Source organism: Erpetoichthys calabaricus, chromosome 2, assembly GCF_900747795.2.
Source record: "Erpetoichthys calabaricus chromosome 2, fErpCal1.3, whole genome shotgun sequence".
NCBI lineage: Eukaryota > Metazoa > Chordata > Cladistia > Polypteriformes > Polypteridae > Erpetoichthys > Erpetoichthys calabaricus.
The window spans coordinates 225,407,707-225,430,498 of record NC_041395.2 but is presented as its reverse complement, the minus strand read 5'-3'; the positions used below and the strand labels follow the sequence as shown (position 1 = coordinate 225,430,498).

General features: G+C 37.0%; 1 protein-coding gene across 3 annotated transcripts in view; it reads right to left on the bottom strand.

Moving 5' to 3' along the window:
• Nucleotides 1–22,792, bottom strand: part of ccser2a (coiled-coil serine-rich protein 2a) — a 228,612-nt gene that overhangs the window by 31,602 nt on the left and 174,218 nt on the right. For all 3 annotated transcript variants that reach the window (XM_051922848.1, XM_051922850.1, XM_051922849.1), the window contains exons 8-9: nt 9,595–9,681; nt 3,110–3,208 (exon numbers count right to left, since the gene is read on the bottom strand). In XM_051922848.1, coding sequence (XP_051778808.1) covers nt 3,110–3,208; nt 9,595–9,681 — 186 coding nt within the window. The remainder of the gene's footprint in view (nt 1–3,109; nt 3,209–9,594; nt 9,682–22,792) is intronic.

The window sequence follows — 22,792 nt, the reverse complement described above, 5'->3', positions numbered from 1 at the left end:
ATCTGTTCAAAGATGACAGCAGTTTCACATGGAGAACATGTGACAGACATGAGAGTCTGGAGATGCCATGGTGAACATTATGCAGCCTGCGGTTAGGGTGGTCTAGGGAGGCATATCCTTGGAGGCTTGTACAGACCTCCATGTGCTAGGCAACTGTACCCTGCCTGCTGTTAGGTATTGGGATGAAATCTTCAGAGCCGTTGTCAGACCTTATGCTGACGCAGTGGGCCCTGGGTTCCTCCTGGGGGATAGTGTCTTGCCTCATGTGTTGCCCAAGGGTGTAGGACGTTCCTGGATGACAAAGGCTTTGATGCCATTGACTGGCCCAAATGATCCCCAGACCTGAATCTTATTGAGAACCTCTGGGATGTTATGTATCGGTGCATCCACCGCCGCCAAGTAGCACTACAGAATGACCAGGAGCTCAATTGATGCCCTGATGCAGATCTGGGAGGAGATCCCTCACAACACCATCCTCTGTTTCATCAGAAGCATGCCCAGATATTGTCAGGAGTGCATACAGGCATGTGGAGGCCATAGACACTACTGAGTCATATTATGAATTGCCGTGATGAAATTCTTGCAAGTTGGATCAGCCTGTGATTTAAATTTTTGACTCTGATTTTCGGTGTGATGTCAAATCCAGGCCTCAAAGGGTTGGTGATTTTGGTTTCCATTGACCATTGTTACATCATTTGTTTTGAACAAATTAGACAGTATTACTCAGTGAAGAATTTCCATTTGAACATTTCATTCCTTGAGATCCAATGTGTGATTTAAGTGTACCCTTTATTTTCTTGAGCATTGTAAACAAGTATTACTGCGTACTCATCCAGTTGACAGCTGCTATGGAAACAGTAGATATTTCCTGTATTTCTGGCCAAAGAAGAAGCTGTAAGTGCACAGCTGTGATTAAGAGGAAGATAAAGCAATTTATTGGTTTTCTTTGATAAAGCATACACATACACCTATGTAAAATTGATAAAAATCATTCACTCATTTCGAACCAACCATCCATCCATTTTCCAACCTGCTGAATCCGAACATAGGGTCACGGGGGTCTGCTGGAGCCAATCCCAGCCAACACATGGCACAAGGCAGGAACTAATCCCAGGCAGAGTGCCAACCCACCACAGCATTTCAAACCAGGTTATCCAAATTCAGGATCCTGTGGATGACCTTGCAGCCTTAAAGATTCTTTAGATTAAAAAGAAAGTTCACATGAGACATTATTTATGATATTTTGGGAATGTTTATTCTTTGAAAATATAATATTAAAATATGTCTAAGGTGTCGTTGAAATTAAAGGAACCTTTGTAACAATGGCCAGAAATGCTAGAAATGAAAGCAAACTTCCAAAATACAGGAAAATATTTAAAATTTGAAGATATGTGTAATGTTGTTTTAAGAAAAGCATTAGTCAACTTGTCTAATTTGCAAAAAATAACCAAGCAGCACACCACATGCTTTGTACCTAGTGATTGACTAAAACTTTCTCAGTATCAAAAAAGGAAAAATTAACTTTAAAGACTGGAATCATTCTAATGCATATCCAGAAAGAAAATATAATTTTCTTTATAAAATTCTCAATTTCTCTCTCTGCAATTTGTTAAATGCCTCATGAGTGGTGGAGTGTGAGTGCAGTGCAGTTGGTCACAGTGGGCTTATGATGTGGAGTAAATTGATTGCACTGAGGTATGTCACACTACTTAAAACAAGATGGAACTCTTGGGATCACTGAAAAAAACAAATCTTAATTTTTTATGATTTTTCTATTACATTTTCTTAAATTTTAAATGAATGGTAGAAGGATGTACTGGTTAAAATAATCAATTATTAGAATTGTAAAAATTGTAAAATAAAAGGTACAATACGGACAAGCGAACTCAGCTATTCTCATATTGTCTATGTATCAGAGTAACTACAGTATGTGTCTGGCTACCCATCAAATAAATCTACATTTCCAGCCCACCTACTTTATGCACCAAAGACTACAATTCTGCACTACAGCCATATTATACTTTAAGCTAAGTTAAGAATAGAGAGAGTTCTTGGATAGCTCCTTTTCCCCAAAAAGCAAAAGGAAAACATGACTGCTTTGGTGACTTTTTAACTTCAGTGTCATCAATTGACAAATGAATGTTCCAAGATAAAATTATTACTATTTTTTTTGGATTAACAGATAAAGTATTCCTGGCACAAGACAAGCTATTACATTCATTTGACTACAATTAACAAGATAATAACGTTTGGGTTTTTGGTAGTTAATTGTTCCCCCCACACCCCTAACGTTTAACCTTGATTTACAACAAGTACAGTTTTACAGCCAAAGAAAGAACCCATAAATCGACAGTACTTCATCTTCAAGACTGTCTCAAAGTTTGAGTCAGTTTTAACATTAGTGAGCAATATACTCAAGGTCCTACAATCTTAACATTTGGAAATGAGTTGTTTATTTAATATTGTTTTCAATAAAACCAAGCTATGAGTATACTATGCAATTTTTTTTTATGTACAAAACAAAAGACCTGTCATACCAGTAAATAGTATATGGTAAAACTAATCCTTCCATGTTTACAACTAATATTAATTCTTGTGATGTACACGCTTTTAAACAGATCTAACAAACATAGCTAAAGACAAAAGGTACTGTACATTAGTGTGTCATAAGGTTAACAAATTCTAGTGGTCTTTTGTCTTTTTAAGGGCTACTGGATACTTTTAGGGTGTCAAACCTGAAGTCCCAGTCCTTGATACATATATTATTTTTTTCATAAACAATATTTATTTAATAAACACATATCTTTTGTTTAATATTCAATATTTTGAAAAACTTGACTCTGTTATTTATAACATGAACAAAACCACATGATTCCATTAAAAAAGTGTAGGAAAAATAATAAAGAAAAACAACTTATTACTGTGATTTCACGAAGTAAAAATATTTAGGATAGTACATGGTAGTCTTCTTGGACACGTGAGTGCTCTTTAATGTGCCAGCGAGCATTTAAGGGCATTACAACTGCTATAAAACAATTAATTGTAAATTAAGTTTGAATGCAACATTAATAATATCATTCAATTGTTATTAATAAGAAAGGTAACTTACAGAAGGAGCCCTCCATGACGTCTGAGTGAACTTGTCACCATATGTCTTTTTTTCACTTTTACACCCCTGTGTCCTCCTTTGACATTGACACCTAGTGGCCTGCAAAATATATAAGGACATATATAAATATAATTATCTACTATATGTTATCCCTATTATGGCATGGCAAACAGCATTGTTAGGTCAACTGCATAGGTCACTTTTTTTTTTTTTGCAGTTTTGCTGCACTTTTTACCTGTGATTCTGCTTTTTTTTATGTGTTTCTTCCCAATATGCTACAAAAGAAAATTATCAAAATATTTAAAAAATATTCTTGATATAATGTTATACTGTATTACTGAATGCTGTCAGTTAGGAAAATTAGTAGGTATGGTCATTGTAGCCATATAAGGGTAGTTAGTAGAGATTAAGATTATTCTAAAGGCCTCAAATTGACAAGTACTCTAAAAATACTGGTATTTCATCAGTTTTTATTGGCCCATTATTGAAATTATATTTAAAAAAACAATTTGCATTCAACTTGGAAAGTAATGATTTTGGTGTTTTCTTGATTTTTAGCAAAAAGTAGCCAACCAGACAGTCTCTAACTTGTATCTCCCCACTGAATAATAATAATAATAATAATAATAATAATAATAATAATAATAATCGGAACCTTACTCCTTTTCTATGTTAACTAATGTTGTCTTATTTTAATTTCTTATTTTGTCTTTTACTTTTCTTTTCTTCATTATGTAAAGCACTTTGAGCTACTTTTTGAATGAAAATGTGCTATATAAATAAATGTTGTTGTTGTTGAAAGCAAATTGCTTCAGCCCAGTCCTGACAAATGTGAACAATAAAGCAGTAATTCACACAGTTTCTAGCCCATGTTAAATGACTTTTAATTTTGCTTAAACTAAATTGTCAAAGCCAAAGTCTGAGTTTTAGAAAAAAAAGAAGAAAGAAAGACAAGAAGTGCTTGAAAGGATGACAGATGGTCACTCAATTTTTTCTCAATGAAATTCTTCAAATGTGGTGAAAACTAACTGATTTGGAGGATTGATCAATCTAACCCAACAAACAAAATCAAAAAAATATATATAGTTAAAAGTCAGTTCAAATAAGCCTTGCAGACATACAGTCATGGCCGAAATTATTGGCACCCCTGGAATTTTCCCAGAAAATGCACCATTTCTCCCAGAAAACAGTTGCAATTACAAATGTTTTGGTATACACATGTTTATTTACTTTATGTGCATTGGAACAACACAAAAAACAGAGAAAAAAAGCCAAATCTGACATCATGTCACACAAGACTTAAAAACTGGGCTGGACAAAATAATTGGCACCCTCAACTTAATATTTGGTTGCACGCCCTTTGGAAAAAATAACTGAAATCAAGCGCTTCCGATAACCATCAACAAGCTTGTTACACCTCTCAACTGGAATTTCCAACTACTCTTATTTTGCAAACTGCTCAAGGTCTGTCAGATTTGAAGGGCACCTTCTCCCAACAGCAATTTTGAGATCTCTCCATAAGTGTTCAATCGGATTTAGATTCGGACTCATTGCTGGCCACTTCAGAACTCTCCAGCGCTTTGTCTTCAACCATTTCTGGGTGCTTTTAGAGGTATGTTTGGGGTCATTGTCCTGCAATGACCCAGCTTTCTGACACTGGGCCCTACATTGCACCCCAATATCTTTTGGTAGTCTTCAGATTTCATGATGCCTAGTCAAGGCATCCAGTGCCAGAGGCAGCTAAACATCCCCAAAGCATCTTAGAACCTCCACCATGTTTGACTGTAGGTACTGTGTTCTTTTCTTCGTAGGCCTCATTCCGTTTTCTGTAAACAGCAGAATGATGAGCTTTACCAAAAAGCTCTACCTTGGTCTCATCTGTCCACAAGACGTTCGCCCAGAAGGATTTTAGCTTCCTCAAGTACATTTTGGCAAACTCCAGTCTGGCTTTTTTGCGTTTCTGTGTCAGCAGTGGGGTCCTCCTGGCTCTCCTGCCATAGCGTTTCATTTTGTTCAGATGTCAATGGATAGTTCGAGCTGACACTGTTGCACCCTGAGCCTGCAGAACAGCTTGAATATGTTTTGAAGTTGATTGGGGCTGTTTACCCACCATTCGGACTATCCTTCGTTGCAGTCTTTTATCAATTTTTCTCTTCCGTCCACGTCCAGGGAGATTAGCTACAGTGCCATGTGTTGTGAACTTCTTGATTATGTTGCGCACAGTGGACAAAGGAACATGAAGATCTCTGGAGATGGACTTGTAGCCTTGAAATTGTTGATATTTTTCCACAATTTTTGTTCTCAAGTCCTCAGACAATTCTCTGCTCTTCTTTCTGTTCTCCATGCTTAGTGTAGCACACTCAGATACACAACAGAAAGGTTGAGTCAACTTTTCTCCATTTTAACTGGCTTCAGGTGTGACTGCTATATTGCCAGCACCTGTTTCTTGCCACAGGTGAGTTCAAACAAGCATCATATGCTTGAAATAAAACAATTTACCCACAATTTTGAAAAGGTGCCAATAATTTTGTCCAGCCCATTTTTGGAGTTCTGTGTGACATGATGTCAGATTTGGCTTTTTGGTCCAGTGCACATAAAGGAAATAAACGTGTGTATACAAAAACATTTAGAGGAAGCAAAGCTGAGGACTCCGGGGGGTGGGTTGGGGGCCGTCCATAACAGGGGCTGAGGTCGCCGAGGTAGTTAAAAAGCTCAGAGGTGGCAGGGCCCCTGGGGTGGACGAGGTTCACCCTGGGTTCCTCAAGACTCTGGATGCTGTAGGGCTGTCCTGGTTGACACGTCTCTGCAGCATCGCATGGACATCGGGGGCAGTCCCTCTGGATTGGCAAACTGGGGTGGTGGTTCCTCCTTGTAAGAAGGGTGACCGGAGGATGTGCTCCAACTATAGGGGGATCACACTCCTCAGCATCCCCGGTAAGGTCTGTTCAGGGGTGATGGAGAAGAGAGTTCGGTCGATGGTCGAATCTCGGATTCAAGAGGTACAATGCGGATTCCGTCCTGGCCGTGGAACACTGGACCAGCTCTACACCCTGGCCAGGATCCTGGAGGGGGCATGGGAGTTTGCCCAACCAGTCCACATGTGTTTTGTGGATTTGGAGAAGGCATTCGACTGTGTCCCTTGAAGCATCCTGTGGGGTGTGCTCCAAGAGTACGGGGTACAAGGCTTGTTGCTATGAGCCATTCAGTCCCTGTACAGAAGGAGCAGGAGCTTGGTCCGCATTGCCGGTAATAAGTTGGACTCGTTTTCTGTTGAGGTTGGACTCCACCAGGGCTGCCCTTTGTCACCGATTCTGTTCATAAGTTATATGGACAGAATTTCTAGGCGCAGCCAAGGAGTGGAGGGGGTCTTGTTCGGTGACCTCAGAATCTAATCTCTGCTATTTGCGGATGACGTGGTTCTGTTGGATTCATCAGACAGTGACCTCCAGCTCTCACTGGAGTGGTGTGCAGCCGACTGCGAAGCAGCGGGGATGAGAGTCAGCACCTCAAAATCCGAGGCCATGGTTCTCAGCCGGAAAAGGGTGGAATACTCTCTCCGGGTTGGGAGCACAGTGCGGCCTCAAGTGGAGGAGTTCAAGTATCTCGGGGTCTTGTTCATGAGTGAGGGAAGAATGGAGCAGGAGGTTGACAGACGGATCAGTGCGGCATCCACAGTAATGCGGGCTCTGCAACGGTCAGTCGTGGAGAAGACAGAGCTTAGCCAAAAGGCGAGGCTGTCGATTTACCAGTCGATCTACGTTCCTACCCTCACCTATGGCCACGAGCTTTGGGTAGTGACCGAAAGAGCAAGATCACGGATACAAGCGGCCGAAATGAGTTTTCTCCACAGGGTGGCTGGACTTTCCCTTAGAGATAGGGTGAGGAATTCAGTTATCCGGGAGAGACTCGGAGTAGAGTTGCTGCTCCTCCGCATTGAGAGGAGTCAGTTGAGGTGGTTCGGGCATCTGGTTAGGATTCCCCCTGGACGCCTCCCTGTGGGTGTGTTCCGGGCATGCCCCACTGGGAGAAGGCCACGGGGCAGACCCAGGACACGCTAGAGGGATTATATCTCCCGGCTGGCCTTGGAACGCCTTGGGGTCCTCCCAGAGGAGCTGGAGGAGTTGGCTGGGGATAGGGAGGTTTGGGAGACCTTGAGAAATGTAATAATTTTGCTGAGGTAAATGTGATCAAAAAAAGAAAGGGTAAGAGCGTGATGCCCTGTTGAAATCTGTAGGTCAACAGGAGGAAAATGTTAAATCATTGCAGCAAACTATTTCTTTATTTTTCTCAAAAATGCTCAAGTTAGAAGACAGAAACAGACATAATAAACTTCACTTACAGTAGTAGGGATTCCTAAACTTGGTGAAGGAAATGATATACAGTACATCTTTAAAAAAAGAAGAAAAAAAAAAAACTGGTACAAGAGCTTCACGTTTTCGCTCCAAAACTGAAACATACCATTGTGTATATTTCGCATCAACGAACAATGCTTGTCCAAGATTCATAATTATGCAATTCCTGAATTATGCAACGTGACAACAGATTCTTCAAGAAGTTATTAAAGCTCCAAACCTGACATTCAATATCAGGAAAACACACATCTTTCTTGACTTTCTTCCAACTACCAGCTCAGCATAGAAGGCATTTAACTAATGCATGACAAAGCAAAAGAACTGGTTTGCAGTCGTTTCTATTTTACCCTGCTCAACTTAAACTTTCACTCAGCTGACCACTTTCCTTGATAGACTCTGACATTAAATTACTTGCCAAAGTCATGACCACTCAGTTCAGACTTTTATACATAACTTCGATTATACAGATCAGACTGGCTTCATTTGTGGTTGCTTTGGGTAATGTTTGTTGCTTTCTACATATTATTAGTAAGGATGATTCCCAAACAGTACCTGTGGCATTCTTTTCATTAGATGGTAAGAGGGCTTTTGACAGACCGGCATTATCTGTGAAACGTTTTTTCATTAATAATTAAGACATTAAACTTGACTCCCAATGCATAAATTTTTTCACATTTGGATATATCTTGCCCTTTCCCATCTGCAGAGAAGAGATACATTGCTGCCCTCTCCTATACTCCTAATTCTTCCACTTAAGCCACTTGAGGCACTCTTGCATGATTTACAATTGTTTTCTCCTATAAATTATTAATAATTTACCTCACAAAATCTCTCTTTATGTATATAATACTGTTCTGTTTATTGAGAATGTTTCAGAGAATTTACCAATTTTTTTTTTTATTAATTGTTTCATACATATGAGGAACTCTCCAGATATTAAATTAACTCACCTAACTCATAGTAACAACAACAATAATAATAACAATAAAATTGAGCCTAATAGTTTGTAATTGGAAATCTAAACAAAGCAGCTCAAAAAGGTTAGAGAAAGACTATCCACAATCTTAGATGACAGGTCTCTGTCTGGTGCTGGTTTAAATACAGTTATGCCAATGATGGCATTCGAAGTACTTCTGCCTCTTGACAACTCACCACTGTTGCACTGTAACGGAACTAGAAAATGGTGGAATCCATAAGAAAACAATTTGGAGTCATTAAACATTAAAAGAAATGGCGTTAAAATAAAACAAGTCCAAATTCAAACTGTACATAGAAAATAATGTACAAATGAACTATTTCAGCCCTGTTTAGAAGCCCTGTGTATGTGTGCTGCAAGACATACAGTTTAAAGAAAGTTCGGAAAAAAGACACAATTCTTATTGTACTATATGTAAAAGCAGGTGCTTGCCTCACTTCTATGATTTTATTCAGGCCTTTCACATCTTCTGAACTCTTAAATGCCCTTTGCTGGTAAAACTTAATTATTTGGAAAAATCATTCTGAAAGAATTAGAACTTGATTCTATTATAACTGCTGAATTGTCTAATTAAAACTACCATGGATATTAATAGAAAACAAATGATTTAAAATGAATTTATACCCTTAAAGTTCAGAAAGTGCGTTATTTCTCATTCATATGTTGTTTATTTCACATAAAAGTAACTAAATGCTATATATTATTGCTAATGTTAAATGTAAAATCAAGGATGCCCAGTTGTATAACCATGTCATAAAACTCAAGTTGTGTGGTCCATATTCTAAAGAAGCACAATGGGCAGCATAACAATAGAAATAGAAAAAAATAACTTTAATAAGATACTTATTAAAAGTCACTAGGGATTAACATAAAAATGCAAAATACAGTATAATTAAATATAGGTAATGCTGACAACAGGTAAGTGCTCAATTACAATCTGTATAAACTGAAAAATAGTAAGAGTAGCACAGTAGATACAAAATATTCCACATTAATATGACATTTACTATCTGAGTCCAGAACAAGCTTCAATAAAGTTTATTTAGACTGGGTTACTTATATTAATTGCTACTTTACAGTAATATTCCAAATTATTATTTTTCTTAAATTAATCTAAGAATTTTAACAAATTAAAAGAAGGTAGTTTCTTAACTCACCATTTGCTGTTGAAGTTGTTTAATTGTTTCATCTTTTTTCTTCAGCTCCTGCCTAAGACTTCTAATTTCACTCATTAGCTCCTCAACCTTTAAAGTATAAACACATTCAATTAGTAAATATTCAATTAATTCAGTAGGCCAAAGTTACCCATATTATGTAGAGAAAACAAGGAAAAGACACTAAGCAGTTTAGGATATTTTATCCATTCCCAAGAAAACAATACTTTAACAAAACAGATGTAAATCTCCTGCGCAGTGGTAGTGCTGCTGCTTTGCAGTAAGGAGACTGTGGAAGATTGTGGGTTCGCTTCCCGGTTCCTCCCTGTGTGGATAGCGCTTTGAGTACTGAGAAAAGCGCTATATAAATGTAATGAATTATTATTATTATTATTATTAAAAAGTTATATTTTCCCTGTTATACAAGGCAACTCTAAACACAGGTTTATTGTACAGTACATTACAAATATGGATAACAATGTCATCCTATCTTCATGAACATTTCTTTTTTCCAAAAGCCTGACATAATAAACAAGGTAAAAGTAAAATCTCTGATTTATCAAACATGTATACTGTAGTACAGGGGTGGGCAAAGTCATTCCTGGAGGGCCGCAGTGGCTGCAGGTTTTTGTTCCAACCCAATTGCTTAATAAGAAGCACTTATTGCTCAAGTAACACTATTGCTTCACTTTAGTTGTCTCGCTTGTTAAGATTTTGAACTGTTATTGCTTATTTTAGTCTTAAACAGCTGTATTCTTGGTTTTTAATTGCTCCTTATTAGCAATAAGATGCTAATGACAAAAGAAACCAGCATTTCTCTATTTAACTTGTTTTCATTTACACCTGTGTGTATTTATCGTGCACTATATGGTTTAATTAAATACTTGGAAAGAAAGTGAAGAGACAAAAATGAAACACTGAAAATTACTCATCTGTTTTAGACTTCAGATCATTTGGATGATATCCTTAGAAAGGAAAAAAATGTAGGATATGAGAATGACCTGACATGGCAGAGTTAAAGCACTAACAAACTATGAAATTGAATAATTGACAAGGATTGTTTTCTGATTAAGCAACTGGGTTTGAACAAAAACCTGTAGCCACTGTGGCCCTCCAGGAATGACTTTGCCCACCCCTGCTGTAGTAAATGCATAACTGAATCAATGTTTAAACTGTCTTCAGGACTAAAAAAGAATCATGGATCACACTGCATGAGACATGTTTTCTTCATGTAGCTTTGTTGAATAAGAATCAGCAGAAAAATAAACAAATTAACATTAGAACTGTAATGCATTTTTTCTGTGCAATAACCACCAAGGCTACACCAAATGGTGCCTGAATCCTTTTGTTCTCAATAATGGCCCACCACCTTGGCATCCTGCTTCACTACTGTCCTACCCACAAAAACCATAGAAGGTCCTGAAAAGATGCTGTAAAACGAACAGCTGTGCAAAGTATTTACTTGTAAAATTCAAAACTACAGTTGGAAACAAAATAATAAAGTAAAAACACATGTTTTCTATTTAAATCATGTATAATAAAGTATACCCACACATTTCATGGAATATGTAGGTAAGCAGCCTAATGGACTGAATATAAAACTGTCAACAAGAGTAATCTGCGCTCCTTCATTTTTTTTTTTTTTTTTGTTGCATCGCATTCTGTCACACGGTTCTGTCTCTATCCGTGTCTGTGCCCTTGACCATCTCTTGTGTTGCCTTTTCACAGTGGAGTGGCAGCTCCTGTCTCATTTTGTTCACATTTTGGAACATAGCAGGCTCGTCTTTTAGAAAAGTGGCGTATTTCTCATGTAGCTTATTTGCCAAGTGATGTGAAAACTGTTAGCCGCAACATTTCCCCCATTGCCTGTGAAAGACTCAAAAAGTCATATCGCCAGAGTTGAAGTCTTTCATAATAACTGAATGTGATCTTTCTCAAAACAGGGGGCATCATTTAGTACATATATACGGCTGCTGCAACAACTAATCATCATAATCGATAATGCTGTAGGGATTATACTTCTTAAAAGAAAACAGAAACTCATCTGATGACACGCTCTGTAAAAGGGGTGTCACTACAAACCATTTAATCTTCTAAATACAGGAGAGGAAGAGCAGTTAACCTTTATGTCACACCATTGTTATAATAAGCTAACTTTCTGGGTTCGCTGCAGCTGCCAGTATGTCCTTGAACCCTGGACCATCAATAGTCATGAACCGAGAAAAGCCAGGCAACGAGGACACAAAACATAGCAAGGGTTGTTGCAAAGTGCTAAAGTGCTTTTACCTTTCCCAGCAGTTCAAAACAGCGCAGTGCTCCATTCAATTAATAATTAATCCATAATGACAGATGATATGGAAGTTAAAAGTCAATAAATAATCAATAAATAGTCCTTCCATTAAAACAAGATTAAAATCCATTGGCAGGTGAAAACAATCACAAGGCACAGTGCTTACTTCTAAAAACTGATGTCTCCTCAGCTCACCATTATTGGTCTCTTTAACATAAGGAGATGTCGACTGAATATCCTGGCTCATGTCCCAGTTGCCCTGCTCCTGTCTCCCACCGCCACCACACTTCATCTGCGGGAACCTAATCAGAGTACTTACTCACTCCTGCTCTTTGGGGTACTCTACACATTCCCAGCCACCTGGATCCACTCTCCATCAGCACTGGCTCTCATGATCCTTCACTCTCCATCTTCCCTACTTTCATTTTAACCTTCATATCTTTCCCTTTATTTCCTGTCAATCTAATCTGGGTCCACTTTATACACCCGTGGAAGTGGCAAACTAATTATCATCTGTGGAATGCCGATGCAGGGAAGTTCACATAATTTAAACAATCCGCTCACCACTACACCAAGCACCCAGCAGCCACACTGACAGATCCTGAGACGTACCTTTTTTTTAACCACATGAGCACACTGAAAAAGCTATGAAGACTTTAGCTCAACAAATAAATTAAAAGATATTGGAAAACAGAATAGCAGTGATTAAAGATGCAGACTGTAAAATATAGTGAGCATAAAGTAATAAGTCATATATTTGAGGAATATTGTAAACTTCCATTCCCATCAGAGTGTAATGAAGTTGGAGCCTTTGTTAATATCTTTCTTCATAAATTAGAATTGCCACAAATGTGCACACTGCTTGTATAGGAACTGGACAAACCACAAGAGGTATAAATTGAAGATGCTATAAAATCTTTATAAAGCAGAAAAGCTACAGGTCTAGAAGGTTATCATGTTGAATTCTTTAAAAGAATGTCTGCTAAACTAGTCCCGTCAGTGCTACCTACTGCATGACTGAAGCAGATAAAGAAGACAGTATTCTATCCCAAATTTTGCATCAAGCATGGATTACGGCCTTTCATTGAAAATTAAAGACCCTTTTGAATTGTGCATCTTACAGACCAACATCATCACTGAATAATGATGTAAAGATACTGAATGGTTATAGCAAATCCAATTTGAGCAAGTGCTTAGTATAATAACAACATTAAAAGACCAAACTGATTTGTTAAAGGCAAGCAGCTATCATCAACATCTTGCCAAAAGTTGGATATACTTCTCACCTCTTAGAAACTGAGTTCACAGATGTTTTAGTGTCTCTAAACACAGAAAAAGGAATTTGATAAAGTAGAATGGGGATCTCTTTACTGTTTTGCATAAATTTGAAAATGATCTAGCTGCAGATATCCAACCGCAGAACCTTGTCACGTGGTTGTAGGGTCTGTGTCAGAAAGTATAAAGTATAAAGTTTTGGGACATGGTTGAAAATGTGCCTTTCAATGTGTCCCAAGGACTAAAACGTTGATTTAATGGATACAGAATGTTTACATGTAGAATATTTCTTTATTTTTCTTATACCTTAAGTCAAATCATTGTTACCTTCAATATTGTCTGAAGGCATGACTAATTTTAGTAAAACTGACAATTAGTACCTATATTGAGTGTGAAATTCCCCTGTACAACAATTGACTTGAATCCCGAAGTATATCAGTCATGATACACACTGCTACCACACAGTTTAATTTACAAGAGTTTTGATTCATTATTATTACTACAATTTAATAAATACCACACACTTGGAACAATAATACATTCTCTAAAAGGAACAGTTTGATGAATGGCTAATATTGCACCTATAGCCTCAGAGTGTTGCTTTTTAAGCTTTTTTGAGTAAGTGTGTCAAAAGCTATTTTTGAATTCCACAATTGGTATATGACATACACATATAACTATACATTTAAATTCTGACACATAATTCTCTTGTTGGTTGTGATTTTACCACTGAAAAGTTTGATTTATTTACTGGAAAGAAATAATTTTTTACAAAAATGAAATACTGTAAAGAAAACTTGGCAAAGCAAAACAAACAATGCAAGAACAAACTGTAAATACAGAGAAAATTCAAAACCATGTAAACGATTGGGTAACTTACTATGTAATGGACAGTTCCACATTATGCGCAATCCCTCTAAAAAAGGCAAAATGCCGTACCTATCTATATACTAGTATTTTCTGTTGCAGGTTGCGATTAAGCTGTACATATCTTAAAATGGATATTTCTAGTTCAGGAGAGAACATACTCAAAAAAAAAAAAACAAACAATGGAAGTGTTGTCACAAAAAACACAAATTTAGTAACATATTAACATGTAGGTGAACACTTGCCTCTTTGATTGGCATCCACTGAATTAATTTCCAATAGATTCACACATTTCTTTCTGTGCATCATTTTCCCTTGAGCCATTTTCAAATGTGCATGTATTTGTCAACTTGCTCTTGCCCCTGAGCTAATGTAGGTGTGCTGGATAACTTTGCATTTGAGCCCTCCCTCCATTACAAAATACTGGAGTCTTGGAAGTCATTAGTGTAGGTGGATGGATGAATGGATGGAAGGGCATCCTGATTAAGAAGGATGAAGGTGCCTTATTCAGATGAGAGGCCCCAGTAATGGGGGGGTGGGGGGCTTGGGTCAGCGTCCCCTGGGCAGAGTTCTCATTCATGCTTCCATGGGGCACCTTGGGAGATGCAGTGTTGGTTGACAGCCCTGTTGGGAGTGTGTGGGTTCCATTGGGAGAGCTGTAACAAAGGTGCACACCTGGAAGGAGATTCTGTCTGACTCTGAAGTGCCTCCAGCCTGTAGTCATTTAAAACCGGAAGTACATCTGGGTCCTGGGATAAAAGGAGCCACCCGGCCTCATTCAGATGAGCTGAGATGGGAGGAGGTAGACAAAGCTTTCCAGGAAGAGACACGGAAGAGTTATTGGGGTGTGTGTGTGGCAAATCCTGTTGAAGGACAATTGAAACCTGTATAAGGTGTACAGTCATGGCCAGATGTTTTGAGAATGACACAAATATTGATTTTCATAAAGTTTTCTGTCTCAGTTTTTATGATAGCAATTTGCATATACTCCAGAACGTTATGAAGAGTGATCAGATGAATTGCAATTAATTGCAAAGTTCCTCTTTGCCATGAAAATGAACTTAATCCCACAAAAAAAACCCATTTCCACTGCATTTCGGCCCTGCCAAAAAAGGACCATCCTTGCTTTGCACAAAAAGGGCTTTACAGGCAAGGATATTGCTGCTAGTAAGATTGCACCTAAATTAACCATTTATCGGATCATCAAGAACTTCAAGGAGAGAGAGGTTCAATTGTTGTGAAGAAGGCTTCAGGGTGCCCAAGAAAGTCCAGCAAGTAACCAGGACCGTCTCAAATTTGATTCAGCTGCGGGATCGAGGAACCACCACTGCAGAGCTCAGGAATGGCAGTAGGCAGGTGTGAGTGTAGCTTCAAGTGCAGTGAGGCGAAGACTTTTGGAGGATGGCCAAGTGTCATAAACGGCAGCAAAGAAGCCACTTCTCTTCAAGAAAAACATCAGGGACAGACTGATTTTCTGCAAAAGGTAAATGGATTGGACTGCTGAGGACTGAAGTAAAGCCATTTTCTCTGATGAATCCCCTTTCCAATTGATTGGGGCATCCAGAAATAAGATTGTACAGAGAAGAAAAGGTGAGCACTATCATCTGTCCTATGTCATGCCAACAGTAAAGCATCCTGAGACCATTCATTGGTGGGGCTGCTTCTCAGCCAAAGGAATGGGCTCACTCATAATTTTGCCTAAGATCACAGTCATGAATAAAGAATGGTACCAAAACATCCTCTGACAGCAACTTCTCCCAACCATCCAAGAACAATTTGGTGATGAACTATGGCTTTCCCAGCATGATGGAGCACCGCGCCATAAGGCAAAAGTGATCACTAAGTGGCTTGGGGGAAAAAAACATAAAAATTTTGGGTCCATGGCCAGGAAACTCCCCAGACCTTAATCCCATTGAGAACTTGTGGTCAATCCTCAAGAGGCGGGTGGACAAACAAAAACCCACAAATTCTGACAAACTCCAAGCATTGATTATGCAAGAATAGGCTGCCATCAGTCAGGATTTGGTCCAGAAGTTGACTGACAGCATGCCAGGGCGAACTGGAGGTCTAGAAAAAGAAGGGCCAACACTGCAAATATTGACTCTTTGCATAAATTTAATGTAATTGTCAATGAAAACCTTTGAAACTTATGAAATGCTTATAATTATACTTCAGAATACCATAGAAACATCTGACAAAAAGATCTAAAAACACTGAAGCAGCAAACTTTGTGAAAACCAATACTTGTGTCATTCTCAAAACTTTTGGCCACAACTGTAGGATTTAAGAAAACATCACATTTATTGAAGCATTGACTAAGTGACTTGCAGTGCTGCAGTGCCCTCTAGTGTCCACATTAGGCAACTTAACCTTCAGAGATCTTTATACTGATAATGTGTTAGGAAATTTGTTAAAAAAAAATCTTTACCAACTTATGCAAAATAAACTGTCATTCATCTAAAAAATTATACGGCGGACACACCTTTCAAAATTTACAGTAAATGATATAAAATATTAGAGGTTGGACTCTGAAGTATGCCAAGTAGCTCCAGGCGCATGAGGGTATATGTTTTGGAACTTTTCAAAAAATATAACCTTTTTGGGCAAAGATATTATCTTATCTATCAGATAGTGTAGGATTTAGGATCATTGCAAATACTTTTAGAGCAGTACTTGGGAGTAATTTTTGATGGATGAAGAACCGACTTTCTACAATACACTGTTACGATGTCGACTAATTCTACTTAATAGGAAGAACGCTATTTTATCCTACATAACTCAATGGGAAAAAGATATATTATCTAAAAATAGAAAAAAAATATTCTGTGTGAACCGGTGCAGAGCTTCTTTAGAATTTGTAAGGAAATTATTACTGTTATTCTAAAAATCAGTCTGTTTTTCTCCAGCCAGTTTCTCTGATAAACCCCTGTTGTTTACACTAATATGAGAATGTATAACACAGCATTACTAATTAAAAATAACATTTAATTAAAATCCTATGTTTGCAGGTACACAAACCTCCATGTGTTAGGCTATGGTAACCTGACTGCTGTTAGGTACTGGAATGAAATCTTCAGAGGCATTGTCAGACCTTACACTGGCGCAGTGGGCCCTGGGTTCCTCCAGGTGCAGTAAAATGCTGGGCCTCATGTGGCCGAAATGCATAGGCAGTTCCTGTATGATGAAGGCAATGACGCCATTGACTGGCATACATGTTCCCCAGATCTGAATCCAACTGAGGACCTCTGGGATGTTATGTGCATTCAACACCCCAAAAAGTGTCACAGACTTTCCATGAGCACACTGACGCCCTGATCCAGGTTTGAGAGGAGACCACCAAGGACACCATCCACCATCTTATCAGGAGCATGACCAAATGTTGTCGGGAATGTATACAGGCACGTGAGGGCCATACACAATACTGAGTCACATAATGTGTTGCCGTGCTGAAATTCACGCAAGTTGGATCAGCCTGTAATTTTAATTTCTGACTTTGATTTGTGGTGTGATGTTGAATTCAGCACTGACCATTGCTACACCATTTTCTTCCCAATAAATTACAAAGTATTACTCAGCACAAATTTAGAGAAAAAAAAAAAAATCGATATCCAAAGTGTGAATTAAGTGATCCCTTAAATTTTTTGGGCAGTGCATGTATGTATATATATCAAAAGATAAATATTACAACTACAGAGCTAAGTACTTTTACATTTATGCATAGTAGAAATTAATTGTTTTTATGGTGTTTCATCATATATGTTAATATCTCAGATGTAGTACAAGAAACAGGTGAATAGCATCTTGACACAATAAATCAAAGTCTTCAATGCCATTAACAACACATTCTGTAACAGGATGCCAGACACTGTAGCTTAATTGCAAATCAATTAAATATTATTTCTATTTCAAATGAGGAATTAATTTGTCAAAGACAGTGTGCAGCACAAAGGTAAATCTGTTAAATATTGGGCAAACACATATACAAAATGTGTTGTAATAAGAAAGGCAGAGAGCAAGCTGATAAAGTGTACAATAATAATTATAATAATAATACAAATGTTCACAGGCCCATCTTATATATTTTATCAAATGTTCTTTGTTTTTAAAACAAAAAGAGCACCATAAATGCAGTTGAAAGTGTTTTATAAAATAAATATAAATAGGAAACTAAAACTTTGCCTGATAAAATGAAGGACAGGTTGAATTCTGACACAAGGATAAGAAGCAAGAGAACTGCCTATCTGAATGAAAAATGGCTTTTTACAAGACTGCTCTGTTTTTAATCTTCTTGTCCACAGAAGCAATCACAGTCTAAAAGCTGGGGGAGTTTCATTAAAAATGAATGTACAGTGCTAGTATGGATGTTCAGTAAATAATTACTGAAAAATAACAATTACCTTATGTTCCGAGGGTGAAATGATTCATACTTAAACGTCTTTTCGAAATATTTCTTTAAAAGTGTATAAAGCTTATTCTTATAAAGTAAAACATGCAACATCCTACAATCCTACATTAAATGCAAGAAAGCTCACAAACCTGAGGATAAGCACAAATTTATTTCCATGAAGAAAAAAGAAAGTTGAAAAATACGTTTCCTTAGGTAGCCAAGTGATTATGTTACTCAGAAATGGGGAAAATAACATGTGCAATAATACTGCAATTGTATATGTACTGGTGCTACTGCTACTTTTAAAGGTTGATATACTGTAAAATTGGCAAGTAAATTGAAACATTATACATATATATATATATATATATATATATATATATATATATATATATATATACACACATACATATACATATATATACATATATACATACATATACATATATATACATATATATATATATATATATATACATATACACACACACACATATATATATATATACATATATACACACATATACATATATACAATGCATCCGGAAAGTATTCACAGCGCATCACTTTTTCCACATTTTGTTATGTTACAGCCTTATTCCAAAATGGATTAAATTCATTTTTTTCCTCAGAATTCTACACACAACACCCCATAATGACAACGTGAAAAAAGTTTACTTGAGATTTTTGCAAATTTATATGTATGTACAGTAATCCCTCACCTATCGCGGGGGTTACGTTCCAGAGCCCCCCGCGATAGGTGAAAATCCGCGAAGTAGCGACCTATATTTATTTTATTATTTATACATATTTTAAGGCTTTATAGACCCTTCCCACACTCTTATAAACCTTTCTCACTCTCTTGTTAACCTTTCCCACACTCTTATAAACACTTCCTATGCTCTTAAACACTTTCTACATTCTTAAACACCTCAGACCAACACTGCACACTGCACGCAGCGATCAGACATCAATGTGTCTGCACTCGCTTTGTGAAGGGGGGCAGCTGAACTCACGCTGAGCAGAAATGGACTTTGTGCTGCTTCTGCCAAAATGCCTGCTTGTAGCTCTGTGCGTTCGGAAGGAGGAGGAGTGTGTGTTTGTGGGGGGGTGTGAGGGCTGAACGCACGTTCGCTCAAACCCCCCTCCCCGGAGGCGCAGTTCGCATTGTCAAGGGGGGTGGGGAGCTGAATGAACGCTAAGGAGAAGTAGACTTTGTGCTGGCTTTGTGCTGCTTGTCGCTCTGCCTGTCAATAATTTAAAAGCCTGTACATCACCAATTTTCCTGTCTCAGTGTCATGTCTTGCGTGAAGTTAAAATGTTTTATAATAGTGAGATGTTACTCATATCCTTAGCCCGACATCCACATATCATATGTGTTAACAAAGTGTGTTTTATAAGTTTACAAGTGTTTAAAGCATATGGGATGGGTATTTTAAGGCTTAAACTATAAAAATGTTTATTTATATGGTCTTTCTATATCGCGGATTTTCTTCTGTTGCTGATGGGTCTGGAACATAACTTCCGCGATAGGCGGGCAATCGCTTGTATTTAAAAACCCGCGAAGTTGTGAAAAGTGAACCGCGAAGTAGCGAGGGATTACTGTATATATTATATATATACACAGTAATCCCTCGCTATATTGCGCTTCGCCTTTCGCGGCTTCACTCTATCGCGGATTTTATATGTAGGCATATTTAAATATATATCACGGATTTTTTGCTGGTTCGCGGATTTCTGCGGACAATGGGTCTTTTAATTTCTGGTACATGCTTCCTCAGTTGGTTTGCCCAGTTGATTTCATACAAGGGACGCTATTGGCAGATGGCTGAGAAGCTACCCAATTTACTTTTCTCTCATCCTGACGTAGGGGGATTGAGCAGGGGGGCTGTTCGCACACCTAGACAATAGGGACGCTAGTCTAAAAATGTTGAAAGATTATCTTCACGTTGCTACCTTCTGTGCAGCTGCTTCGTGAAGCGACATGCTGCACGGTGCTTCGCATACTTAAAAGCTCGAAGGGCACGTATTGATTTTTGATTGTTTGTTTTTCTCTGTCTCTCTCTCTCTCTCTCTTTCTATGGTCCTGACGGAGGGGGTGTGAGCTGCCGCCTTCAACAGCTTTGTGCCGCGGTGCTTCGCATACTTAAAAGCCAAACAGCCCTATTGATTTGTTTGCTTTCCTCTCTCTTTCTGACAGTCTCTGCTCCTGACGCGCACTCCTTTGAAGAGGAAGATATGTTTGCATTCTTTAATTGTGAGTCGGAACTGTCATCTCTGTCTTGTCATGGAGCACAGTTTAAACTTTGAAAAAGAGACAAATGTTTTGTTTGCAGTGTTTGAATAACGTTCCTGTCTCTCTACAACCTCCTGTGTTTCTGTGCAAATCTGTGACCCAAGCATGACAATATAAAAATAACCATATAAACATATGGTTTCTACTTCGCGGATTTTCACCTTTCGCGGGGGGGTCTGGAACGCAACCCCCGCGATGAGGAGGGATTACTGTATATATATATATGTGTGTATATATATTTATATATATATATTATATATATATATATATATATATGTGTATATATATATATATATATATATAATATATATATATATATATATATATATATATATATATATATATATATATATATATATATATATATATATATATAGCAAAATACCCGCGCTTCGCAGCGGAGAAGTAGTGTGTTAAAGAGGTTATGAAAAAAAAAAAAAGGAAACATTTTAAAAATAACGTAACATGATTGTCAATGTAATTGTGTTGTCATTGTTATGAGTGTTGCTGTCTTTTATATATATAATATACACACACACATAAACATATATATACATATACATATATATATACATATCTACATATACACATATACATACGTATATACACATATACACATCCACATAAACATATATATACATATACAAATTTACATATCTACATATCTACATATATATATATATATATATATATATATATATATATATATAGACATACATATATACATACATACATTCACATATATATATATATATATATAGTATATATATATATATATATATATATATATAATATATATATATATAAATATACTGTATATATACATATGTACTTATTGGCTCCTGTATTTAGGATATAGCAGGTTGGATAATGGACGGATGGACATCTGTATGCATAGCCGTATTTGCCCGTTTTTCGTTTTTTTTCTTTGTTCAGTAATATTTCAGTAAACCCGGAGCTTGTCAGTTTAAATCCTGGTACTGACACCACTGTGTGACCCTGAGGAAGTCACTTCACCTGCCTGTGCTGCAAAAAACAAAAGTAATGTAACAAATTGTACCTCAGATGTTGTAAGTTGGTGGAATAAAGGCATAAGTAAAATAGATAAATATGTATTATACACATAGGAACTATTCATTTATTTTCAGTTAAGTCATCTGCAGCAAACTTTTATAAATGAGGGTTTCTGATTTTTAGATAGTGCAAACTGTTTCTTCTTCATTGACGTTTTCTCTTGGAGAGCTTTTTCATTTCATTGAAAATGAAAGCAGCAGCTGCCAAAATATGTAGCTTTCTTATTAATTTTTCAACATTGTGTAAAATAAATGTATAAAGTAACATAAAAGGTTTAAATACTGGTTATCATTTTACACTAAAATATTACTAAAGAGATACAAAAAAAGTAAAATGGATATGTTCTTTTTCTTTAAGGAGATTAAATATTACTGAAGAAAGAAAAAAAAAAATTAAACAGCCAAATGGGGCTATGCATACGAACTTAAAAGGTTTAAAATAAAACAGAAATATATATTTTATTTTACTTGCTTAACTTGTGGAGGGTGTATCCTGTAGCAAAGCCCTAACTTTTTCGTGAAAGCCCGTTTCAGTCAATATGTCTTAAAAAAAACGTGTAAAGATATTGATAATAAGCTAAGTCATCTGCAGCAAAGTTTTTATAAATGAGGTTTCTCCTTTTTAGATAGTGCAAACTGTTTCTTCTTCATTGACGTTTTGTCTTGGAGAGCTTTTTTCATTTCATTGAAAATGAAAGCAGCAGCTGCCAAAATATGTAGCTTTCTTATTAATTTTTCAACATTGTGTAAAATAAATGTATAAAGTAACATAAAAGGTTTAAATACTGGTTATCCTTTTACACTAAAATATTACTAAAGAGATACAAAAAAAGTAAAATGGATATGTTCTTTTTCTTAAAGGAGATTAAATATTACTGAAGAAAGAAAAAAAAAAAATTAAACAGCCAAATGGGGCTATGCATACAAACTTAAAAGGTTTAAATAAAACAGAAATATATATTTTATTTTTACTTGCTTAACTTGTGGAGGGTGTATCCTGTAGCAAAGCCATA